The sequence below is a fragment of the Varanus komodoensis genome, unplaced genomic scaffold (genome assembly GCF_004798865.1).
Source record: "Varanus komodoensis strain SLA01 unplaced genomic scaffold, ASM479886v1 scaffold73, whole genome shotgun sequence".
NCBI lineage: Eukaryota > Metazoa > Chordata > Lepidosauria > Squamata > Varanidae > Varanus > Varanus komodoensis.
The window spans coordinates 596,205-607,659 of NW_025336386.1; the positions used below are offsets into that span (position 1 = coordinate 596,205).

At 50.9% G+C, this 11,455-nt stretch overlaps 1 protein-coding gene across 1 annotated transcript; it reads right to left on the reverse strand.

Annotated features, from left to right (window-relative positions):
- Window positions 1–1,182: 1,182 nt before the first annotated feature.
- Window positions 1,183–11,401, reverse strand: EARS2 (glutamyl-tRNA synthetase 2, mitochondrial). The gene is made up of 9 exons (XM_044452527.1): window positions 11,320–11,401; window positions 9,951–10,106; window positions 8,647–8,836; window positions 6,131–6,603; window positions 4,659–4,767; window positions 4,064–4,217; window positions 2,924–3,054; window positions 1,816–1,951; window positions 1,183–1,555 (listed from the first exon to the last, which is right to left on the reverse strand). The coding sequence occupies exons 1-9, from the start codon at window positions 11,399–11,401 to the stop codon at window positions 1,472–1,474; spliced, it is 1,515 nt and encodes a 504-aa protein (XP_044308462.1). The 3' UTR covers window positions 1,183–1,471.
- Window positions 11,402–11,455: the final 54 nt, after the last annotated feature.

Sequence of the window (11,455 nt, forward strand, 5' to 3'; positions counted from 1 at the left end):
CGGGGCCCCGGGGCTTGCCGAGCGGCCGCGGGAAGCCGGCCGGGCCCCGCGGAGCCCGGGCGACGTCGGCGCGCCTAACGAGGAAGGCGGGGCGCCCGGCAGGCCGGTGGGCCGCCGTGCCTGAGCGGAGCGCGGCGCTTCCGCTGCCCGCCCCGTTCTGGCCGACCGGCCGGCCGGCCGGCCGGCAGCGGCCCCGCCAGGCTCTTTCGGGGAAGCCGGGTTCGGGCTGCGGATGCAGCAAGGGCAGCAGCTACAACTGCTCTCGGCTGGAATGCCACCTTGCAGCGCCCTCCTCCGTGGCAGGACGGCCGGCGGTGCTCCAGTGGCCTGGGGTCTCCTGCCCCCATCTCAATTAATTGCCCTCATTGAGCGTGTCTTCTGCCAAGTTCTTTGCTTAAGCCACCCCCGGGAGGCCCATCCCAGCACAGTGGCCCTGTACTGCGGGGGTGGGCAACCTTTAGGACCCACCTGGTGGACCGGGGAACCATTGCGGCCACTGCCCCAGCATGCCTGCTGTGTGTGTAGCTGGTCACAGGAGACGAGCAAGCTGCTCCGAAGACTTGCCTACAGAGAAGAGGCAGAGCTTGTATTTGGCCCTGCAGTTGTCACACGCAGCCCACTAAGCAACTCTTTGAAACTCATACCTGTTAGCGCCAACCATCACTTAAAAAAAAATGTGGGAATGCCTGGTGGGTGCCAGGAAAGGTGTCCTGGGGCGTGCTAGAGCCCACAGGCCTCATGCTGGCTTTCCCCTCCTGTACTGCAACAAAATACCCCCAGAGCAAAATGCAAAACTTTATGAGCAAGGAGGCGTTTGGCATCCCCACCATCCTTCTGAGAAGCCAACAGCAGCTTGTGTGTTGTTATTTGTGTGGCAGCAAATAAAGGCGGCCAAGCTGGAGCAGAATTAGCAAAACATGCTTACTACATGCACTCGCGGTCCAAACACTTCAATGGCGTCACCATTTTAGAAACTTTATTTTGACAACAGAACAGTTCTGGGTCTGCTGTCATCACATGGCAGGTGGAATAGTGACACTCATTCTAAACTGTCCAGCTCCAGGCAGGGCGCTGTTGTGGCAGAAAATTCTTCCACCACTAAAAACAAAAAAACTTGCACATGGAAAACTAGCATATCAGAAATGCCAGGTGGAAGGACCAGAGCAACATTTCAGAGCAGGCCAATATTTCACTTCTTTAATCAATGCCACATTGCAGGGACTCTTAATTGGGAATAGCCCCTGTGCCACCGTCAGTGCCCAGCTACCTTCGCACTACCTTCGAAAGCCAAGTGTGTGTGCAAGCACGGCGTGCGCCGTGTTCCGCCCCAGAGTTTCCAGGCAGTGTGGAAGTCCTGCTTTACCCGAGCTCTGCTCAGGTTCCATCTCCCAGGAAAGTTCTGGCCCAGTTCTGTCTCCTCCCACAGCCATGGGCGGGCAGCTTGCGTCCTCTCTTTCCTCCAGGGAACAGGCTAGCGGCACAGCGCCCTCTGGATCCGAGTGCTGGCCTCCCTGGGTCCAAGCGAGATTATCATTTCGGCGACGCTGGGGCCTTCCTGAAAGAGACAGGCTGTTACTGCACAGAGGGAGGGAAGCCCGTGCCTACTGGCCGGGCCACATTTCCAGTATCTGAAGCAAGGGAGTTCTCGTAAGTCTCCTTGGACTAGTCTACTGGCCATGTGGGGGAAAACTAACTGAATTCATTACATTCAGCTGCTTCCAAAGCCCCACTGGAGAACCAAAGCAGCCACTGGCTTTCAAACGACTGTGGCAACTCGGAGCACAAGGCAAGAGATCCGGGTGGAAGGGGATTCACCTGCCGGCCACTGAGGGCGAGGCGGAGCAGCTTCATCACATGGCTGTACTGTGTGCCTCTTATCTGCTCCTGCAGCCGCCTCAGGTCATTGCTCAGCTGTTCTGGCGTCCAACCAGCCACCTGCTGTTCCAGCAACCTTCAGGAGAAAAACACCTTGTCAAGACAGGACAGCAAGGAGTACCAGATGGCCAGATCAGCAGACAGGGGGCTTTGACTGTCAGGTTTCTCCAAAGAAATTACAAATTGCTGTTTTGTGAAAGTGCTGAGAACTTTCCAGCAAAGACCCTGGCATCTCCACAGACTGCTCTTTTCACATGGAATGAAACTTTGGTCAACAGAAATAATGCTTATCTACCTGTGGCCTAAGAATTCACCAAAATCTGTGTTTCACAGCACAACAGACTCAAGGCTCATTGCATCTCCTCCAAGGAACCCCCAGAAGTTTAGTTTTTAGCTTAAGTGCTCCAAAACCTGAGAAAGAGATATCCCTCTGTCCTTCAGAGCTACACTGGTTGAAATTGGATAGATAGCTTATTTTTGTAGCAGACTCGCTCCTGCCTCTGCTGGCTTAGTTCAGCATGATGGTGAAGCGGATCCAAGGACAGCCTCAATCACGGCTACATGGACATCCTGTGCACCACACTCCATCTGCAACAGCAACTCCATTTTGTTGGCATATCTAGAAAGTTCCATTCTCTTTCACATTCATATCTGTTTCAGGTCATAGAAGAAGTAAGTGTAATTTTTGAGAGGTGAGGTTGGGCAGTGCTTGAATTTCAGAAGCAGCCCTCTCATTTTCCTCAAAACTGGGGCTCCACTGTCACCTTGATCAAGTTCCCTCAAGGTGAATTTATCACCATTGTTCTCCAGTGCAGAACATTTGAAGTGTGTGTGCTTCGTGGTGAGAGGCATTATTTCCCATTTGCAGGAGAGTGACTGAAAAAAACAGTTTGTGCGGAGAACACCCACTGCAACCATATGAAAAAACATCGAAAGATGACTCAGTGAGTACTGCACGCCATCAGGGTATCTTATTCCTAAAATGAACAACAAGACAAGCTCCTGTTCATCCTCAAGACAAAGGCAGTTTGGGGCCAAGCCAACTTACCCAAGGACAAGCCGTCCTATCTCATCTGCTTTGTCTGAAACTGCCTGCAGCTGCTCATGAGGCACTGAGGGGCGGATCCACAGGTAAGCATATTTAGGTGACACCAACTCTTTCAGACGGCTCACATGACCCTTAGGAGGAAGGAATCGGAGAATCAAGGACTCCTTCTTGCACACCCCCAAATCCTGTACATGAGTCCCCCATATCTCAAGCTGAAAAATTCTGCATGCCCCTGACTGACCTACACAAATTGCCAAATGATACTACTCTGGCAAAATTAGCAATGGCACACCCGATGGCAGTGGTTTTCAACCACTGGTCCATGGAACAGCGCCAGTCTGTGGGAGATTTCCCGCTTTCCATGGGGGCGGGGGCGGGCTGCAGACCGGCACAAGGGCTGGCTGAGTTGCACCACTCCTTCCTCAGTTAGCAGGGTGTTCACAGGAGATGTCCTGGTGCCACTGGGGTGGGGGCAGGGAGGGGAGAAATGGCTTGATGGGAGCTGGCTGGGAGCCACGCTACACTGATTCCGGTATTTTGTTCTTTTGTTGGCATATTTTGTTGCCGTTTCTGGTTGTTGGAGAATTTTCTTTTCTTTTTTCTTCTTCTTTCTTTTTGGTATAGTGTTTGGAAACTAGTACACAAAGTATTGCATTATGTGTATGGTGCTTTTTGTTTCTGCCTCAGTGGACCCAGAGGTGGTTTTCCTGTTTTTTCCGGTTCCCAGCTGTGGAAAGGTTGAAAACCACTGCCCTGCGGCATACTTCATGTACAATGAAGCAGCACTCCAAGATATTGCCAACAAAATAACAACCCTTCATGGTCATTCCCCCATCCAGAAGCCTGGTTATGAAGCAGGCGGTGCTGTGATCACATGGGCTGAAGAAGACCCACTGAGCATCTTCCAAGGCAGCCTTCCTTCAGACTGTACACACTCCTGGAATAAGCCAGCACACGCAGACTCCACTTTGTCCACAGCAATGGAGCCGTGAATGTTTGCACACACCTGCTCAGCTAGACAATCGACGGCCCACTGCCAACAGCAGCAACTTCCAGGTGCCGATGTGCGGACACAGGGCACCAGCTGGGAAACAGGCGTGCCTGGTAGGTGCCCAGCAAGTCATGCCCACCTGGACTTACTCTTCTTAGCAGGAGCACTTGTTCAATATGCTCCTTCCCAAGCACCTCTCGGTCCACCAGCTGCTCCCCATAGGCCTGGTCCACCAGTGCCTGCAGCTCTGCCACCAGCTTCTGCCTTGACGTCTCCTCCGCAATCTTACAGGATAGGTGGGTCCTGTGCAAAAGCCCTTGTGAGACACAGGCCAAGACGAGGGGCCACATTCAAGGAGCCAGAGAAATGAGATGCTACAGCAGGTGTCCAAGGGCAACAGTGACACACGAGGGCCAACATGCTCTTCAGGCCATCCCACGGCCAGCGGCACCCCTCCCTCAACCGCCTGCGTGGGCCTAGCTGGGCCAATGAACCCGTTTGCTGGCTGCCCAGAGGGACACCAGCAAACAGATCTTCCCTAGAAGGAACAGGCCCTGCTGTCAAAAGATGGGGAGGCATCAAGCCTCCAATGAGAGGAGGCGAAGGCTTCGGAGAGCCCAGGGAGCACGGAACGCACAGCTCTGGGGGGGCAGCCAAGCCAGCGCAGACACACAGGCTCATCCCAACAAGGGCCTGCAGATCAACCACGGGCCAGGAGAGTTTCCCCCGCTTCGTCTCCTCTACCTGTTGTACTCAGCAAGTTTTTCAAGCTCCAGCAGGGAGGAGTGCCTTTCAGTCCTGCTCACGTCAAATTCCTCGACTAGCTCCTTCAGTGTTCTCCCCATCCGATTCTCTGGAAAACAGACAACGGAGCTGCAGTCCTTGTTCTTCTTCAGCATTACCTGTGATTTCCACTGCATTTTTCACACATGGACATCGTAGTTTTTATCCTGTTTACATCGCTGCTGCTCAGCACATATTTCGACCTAAGCTCTGAATGACTGGGAGCTATCCGGGAAGAGAGGCAATCCTGCCAGCCAGGGTGTGAAAATCTATTCTGTGGAGCTTGCCATGCCGACTGTCAGTGCCAGCGGCCATTCCAGCAGGCCATACAGGCAGAGAGGAGAGGACAGACAGGTCTATTATCCCAGCCTGAGTAGAAAGGTTCATAGAACTAGACTGATTGGATCAAACTGATTGGTTCAAAATTGGGAAAGGAGTGCTGTATATTTAACTTACATGCAGAGCACATCACGTGAAAGGCTGGGCTAGATGAATCACAAGCTGGAATTAAGATTGCCAGGAGAAAAATCAACGTCAGATATGCTGATGATACCATTCTAATGGTGAAGAGGAACTAAAAAGCCTCTTGATGAGGGTGAAAATGGAGAGTGCAAAAGTTGGCTTGAAACTCAACATTAAGAAAACTAAGCTCATGGCATTTGGTCCTATCATTCCTGGAAAATAGATGGGGAAGAAATGGAGGTAGCGACAGATTTTATTTTCCTGGGCTCCAAGATCACCGCAGACGGGGACTGCAGCCAAGAAATTAAAAGACGCTTGCTCCTGGGGAGGAAAGCTATGGCAAATCTAGACAGCATACTAAAAAGCAGAGACATCCCCCTGCCAACAAAAGTGTGTATAGTCAAAGCTATGCTTTTCCCAGTTGCAATGTATGGCTGTGAAAGCTGGACCATAAGGAAGGCTGAGCACCAAAGAACTGAGGCCTTTGAATTGTGGTGCTGGCGGAGACTCCTGCGAGTCCCTTGGACCGCAAAGAGATCAAACCAGTCAATCCTAAAGGAAATCAACCCTGCCTGCTCTTTAGAAGGTCAGGCACTAAAGCTGAAGCTCAGATGTCTTGGCCACATAAAGAGAAGGAAGGACTCACTGGAAAAAAACCCTGATGCTGGGAACAATTGAAGGCAAAAGGAGAAGGGGATGGCAGAGGTTGAGGTGGCTGAATGGGGTCACTGGAGAGGTGGGTGTGGGCTTGGCTGTACTCCTGGGGCTGGTGGAGGACAGGAAAACCTGGAGGAATGTTGTCTGTGCAGTCGCGAAGAGTTGGGCACGACTTTGTGACTGAACAACAATGAACAACAAATGGTTTGACCTAAATGTCTATTTGCCAAAGAGACATTACATCACTAATTTTCATAAGAGAGGGAAGAAAGAACTATGCTGGGAAACTGACGCAAGGTTTATACTCTCCTCACCTGCAAATCCAGCGCCACAGCTTGTTATGATGTCCAGCAGGGCTTCTGGTAAATAGCCTTCCTGAGCAAACTTCTCCACAAAAATGTCCCCTTGCCTCTTGGACAGCTTGCTGCCATCTTTGTTCAGAAGCAAAGGGAGGTGACCAAAATGAGGTGGGTCCCAGCCGAAGGCCCTGTAGAGAAGGAGGTGCTTGGGGGTGGAGATCAGCCATTCAGCTCCACGTAACACATGACTGATCCCCATCTCATGGTCATCCACCACATTCGCCAGATGATAGGTGGGAAATCCATCACTCTTCAGGATCACCGGATCACCTTCCACACTGGCCACCTCATGCTTATTCCAGCCATAGATCAGGTCATAAAATGGCTCGGAGTGTTCTTCCAGGCGAAAACGCACAACATGGTCAGTACCTTGAGATAGCTTCTCAGCCACCTGCTTGGGGCTCAGGTGACGACACCGATTGTCATACCTGCAAAGAGAGAGGGGGAAAGAGTAAGAACCATTTCTGAAATCATGACTAGAGAATGCTTCCAACTCTAGCCAAAAATGCAGGTTTTAATTCTGTTTCCCCCAATAAACTCCAAGACTTTTTCAAAGAAGAACTTGACAAAAAACCCAGAATTGCAGCCTGCCTTGGACAAAGGCAATAGAATTCAAGGGTGGTCTTCAGGAAGGATGCACCGAACGGTGATAGCTGCAGCATCACATAGTAAGCCGGTGGAAGTAACTGAAGTAAAGGTATCCCTGTCTTATTCTCAAGATGATGCACCCAATAAATTGGTTCAAGAGCTCCACTTCCCATCTTTTGGAGTCAGGCTCACATTACCAACTGGAAAACACCACTAAGTGTGGTCACCTAACACCAAAACATTGACAAATTCTAAGGTAAATGAATGTTTATCTTATGTCCTTGTTATTTACTCAACTTACATTCCGCAGTTAATTACAGTGGTACCTCAGCTCACAATTGCCTCTGTTCATGACCAAATCGGGTCGTGAACAGAAATTTCAGAGAAAAATTGCCTCAGTTCGTGAACTCCACATTGGCTGATGACCAAGATCACAGCTATGTTGCCATACGAGCACGATCCCGAGTGCCCCCGTCTCCCCCCACGCATGAGCGCGCCTGCGATTGTGCCCTTCTCTCCACCGGGTGCGCCCGCGAGCATGCCTGTCTCCCCCCAGCGCAATTGCAATCACGGCCATCTCCCCGCTCCCCCAAGCACGATCGCTATCGCACGATTGTGGTTTGGACTCTCCCGCCAAACAACAACCTCCCCCACACCTAGGTTAGTGTTTGTCTGTACTTTGTCACTTTGCTTCAAATTTTAGTGATTAAAAAATATTTACAGAACTGATTAACCTTACACTGAACCTTATAGGGGAATGTGACTTGGCTTGCAACCAATTTGGGTCACGACCAGAGTTCTGGAACGGATTGAGTTCGTGAGCCGAGGCACCACTGTATTCCCAAGGACTCTCTAAGCAGATTACATGAAAACAATAAAAACAGCATATAATAAAAACATATAACAATAAACAGTAACCATGTACAATGAAGCATACAATATGCAGCTGAGGAAAACAAAATGAAACACTGTAACATTTCCTCTGCATCTGGGAAGCAGCTAAGTAGTAGGCCTTGACTTGGCAGTAGAGAAACATTAGTGCAGAGCTAACAGGCCAGGTTAGGCAACCACGGAGGTCTCTGCCCTTCTGATAACCACTCAACCCAAGCACACCAAGCCAAGGGCAACAGGGGCCTGTCCAAGACACTGAACTTCCAAACAATGCTGCAGAACTGAGGGGGAAAAGACCTTAAAGTAATTGTGGACAACACGCTAAATATGAGCCACCAATGTGATGCAGCTGCAAAATGAGCAAATTCTATTTTGGGATGCTTTAATGAAGTATTACTTCCAAATCACAAGAAGTAGTGGCTCCCCTCTACTCCTCACTAGTCAGACCCCATCTGGAATCCTGTGTCCGGTTCTGGGCACCCAGATTTAAGAAAGATGCAGAAAATTAGAAAAGGTTCAGAGGAGAGCAACAAAAATGATCCAGGATTTGGAAACATTGCCCTGTGAGGACAGACTGAAAGAACTGGGCATGTTCAGCTTCGAGCAGAGAAGACGGGGGCGAGGGCACATGATATCCCTCCATAAGCACCTCAAAGGCTGTCACAAAGAGGAAGGTCAAGATGCCAGAGTGCAGAACACAGAATGACCAATTCAAGTTGCAACAACCCAGGTTCAGGCTAAATATCAGGAAAAGCTTCCTCACTGTCAGAGCAATGCAACAGTGGTACCAGCTGCCTAGTGAGGTGCTGGGCTCTCCCACACTCAAAAGGAAACTGGACAGTCATCTGAGTGGGGTGGTGTAAACTGGTGTCCTGCAACAGCAGGGGTTGGACCTTCATGGTCCCTTCCAACTCTAGAATCCTATGAGATGCCAGGACAACATAGCCAAACCTAAACAAGCTGAGTCATCCCAGTCACGAACATATTCTCACCGTGGTGGTTGCTGACTCCGCAGTGCTTCCTTCTTCAGCAGCTCCAAGCGCCGGGGGGTGCAAAAGCACCGATAAGCACAACCCTTCTTGAGAAGTAGTTCTGTAGCTTCCTTGTATAGGTCAAGTCGCTGCGACTGCTGGTACGGGGCAGCAGGACCACCCCGACGAGGGCTCTCATCAGGTGGGATGCCTAAAGAAGAGGAGATCATTCAAGCAGCAATAAAGAGCCTTCCAGAAGGATCAGAGTGTTAATGATACAGTCCAACCTCCTGACAAATCCATCCACTTTTCCACCCACGTGCAGGACTGTGAAGGAGGTCAGCCTAACCACCAGCTGAAGGGAGTTCCAGCTGACAGGATGATGCAGCCCAGCAACAAAGTGGTGGGCAAGCGGGAGAGTTAAGCACTTGCGCAGGCTTAGCAACAGGACAAACACTCTGCCAAGCCCCCAGCTTTCAAATGAGCAACCCTAATAAATGAGACACAATTCTGACAGTAAAATGCTGGCAAAGTTACTGGGACAATCCTACGACTTAATACTTTTCATGACTTCTGTTCTGCTGGACAGAAACTGGGCTCTCAGGGAACAAGTTCAGTCTCTTCAACCCAAGGTAACAGACCCAGAGATGAGAAAGGCAGAGAAGTTTGCAGCTGAAGCTTTTGAGGATGTCATTGCAGCTCCTAAATACAAGGGCAACAGCTCCTGCGCTACTGCAGTGAATAGAAGGAGCAGCCAATTTTACTGGAAAACACTGCTGCACAATCCTGCAAGCAAGACACAGATCGCTGGGTATACTATTCGGCACCCCAGACTCTTTTCTTGAGACTGGTGTTCTCTACTGAATCTTAAGAGCCGGGTGAAGAGGAATCTTGATGTGCCAATGAGATGGTGGTTTCAAAGAAGGAATTGACGGGCACTTAATACTTGCATCTGTCTTCAGTGCAGAAAATGTAGGACAGATACCCAAGCTGAACTGCTATTTCCAGCATGGGTGTGAAGAATTTCTAATAAAAATATGTAACTCATCCCCAAAATTGGCCTCCAGAGGGTACTAGAAAGTAACCAATCACACTCCCATTTTTAAGAAGGCATCAGATCCAGGAAATGATAGGCTGGTTAGCTTAACAGAGTTTGCAGCTAACTCAAGAAAACAAAAGAACAGTTCTTACTCAAATGGAGTTTCCTACTTACCACAAAGGGAGGCTGTCTCTGCAGAATGGCTGCAGAAGGCAGCTTCAAGGTCATTACCACGGGTGCTCATTGGTAGGGCACCTTCCTGTGTTCCTGAAAGGGGTGGAATTACCTGCCCACTCCAGCATATTTTCTATGTCTTCTGCTGATCCTGGCACCAAACGGCTTTGGTCTGTGTCCTCTAATCTCAGGATAAAGCTCCCTTGGTATTTTTTGGCAAAAATGTAGTTGTATAAAGCAGTCCGCAGGCCACCCAGGTGCAGATAGCCTGTAAAGCACAGAGAAGGGGATCAGGTCCACCAAGTGCAATGCTGGCACTCACATTAACAGTGACCGGCCATTACAGATGGACCAAACCAAAACTACTTTCTAGGACCTTGCATGCAATGTTTACCATGTATAGCCTGAAGTGAGAAAGCAGACTGAACTGACTGGGCGAATGTCCTAAAAGGACAATTAGGTGCTCCGACCTTCAAAAGTAGCAAGGGCCACTAGCACAAGCAAGAGCTGAGCTTCCACGGTGAAGGGGCAACCAAGCTCCAAAGAACTCCACCCAGTGCTTATGAGCTTCCCATAAACTTATGCTAGCATCTCTCCAAAACCACAATGGCAAGTGGCCTTTTGGTGTAACCATGTACAGTGGTACCTCGGCTCACGAACTTAATCCATTCCAGGACTCTGGCCGTGCCCCAAATTGGTCGTGAACCAAGTCAAATTTCCCCATAAGGGTCAATGTAAATAAGGTTAATCCATTCTGCAACTATTGTTTTACCTCACAAACATTTGAAGCAAAGTGACAAAAAACAACAAAGATCGCGGCCATCCCCCCCCAGCAATCATGCAAGGGGGTGGGGGAGGTGGGAGCGCAGGGGGGAGGCGGGCACGGGCGCCCATGCAGAGTTCGTGACCTGCAGCAACATTTTTATGAAATTTCTGTTCACGACCCAATTTGGTCGTGCACTGAGCCAAGGTACCACTGTAATAGCTACTTAAAATGGGAATATGCATTTTTGTCTCTTTTCATTCTGAACTCACGCCTCTTCAATCATTCCGTAGGAACTCCCTATCCATTATGTGCTTTTCCTCCTCCAGGCCACCAATTTATAAATCATGTCATGAGCCCTCCCCCCGCCCCATAAACTGCGCTACTTTTTGGAGCTACGCTGGGACACTCCTGTATGATCAGGCACTGGCAGCAGAGAAAGTTTGAATCAAAACTTGGATTCTTCCTACCGCAGACTACAATTTCTTTGAAAAGGAACGCCTGCAGACAGCTGCAGTCCGTAGGCGCAATATAACATGGTGCTACGCAGGAAATCAGCGCGTGCAAGGCAAGGGGGCCGTTGGGCGGCCGCCACCGCTCGCCCGCCCGCCCGCCGCGCGCAGCCGGCCCCTTGCGCAAACCCACAGGCACGGGCGACGCCCTCCCGGGACGCCGGGCTCTCGCGCCCGGGCCATGCCCGCCTTGCGGCCCGTCTTACCTGTGGGGCTCGGCGCGAAGCGCGCGCGCACCGCGCCGTCCAAGGCCGCCCGCAGGCCGCGCCCCGCCGCGCCCGGCCCCATGGCCGCCGCCGCCGCCTTCCCGGCCAACCCGGGGCGCCAGGCTTCCCGGGCGCG

Excerpts from the sequence above, each read along its gene's own strand:
- EARS2 (XM_044452527.1), bottom strand. The coding sequence starts at position 11,401 with ATGGGGCCGGGCGCGGCGGGGCGCGGCCTGCGGGCGGCCTTGGACGGC. Across the intron at positions 10,107-11,319 it reads CTTCGCGCCGAGCCCCACAG|GCTATCTGCACCTGGGTGGC; the intron begins GTAAGACGGGCC and ends TGTGCTTTACAG. Across the intron at positions 1,556-1,815 it reads TCGCCCTCAGTGGCCGGCAG|GAAGGCCCCAGCGTCGCCGA; the intron begins GTGAATCCCCTT and ends TGTCTCTTTCAG.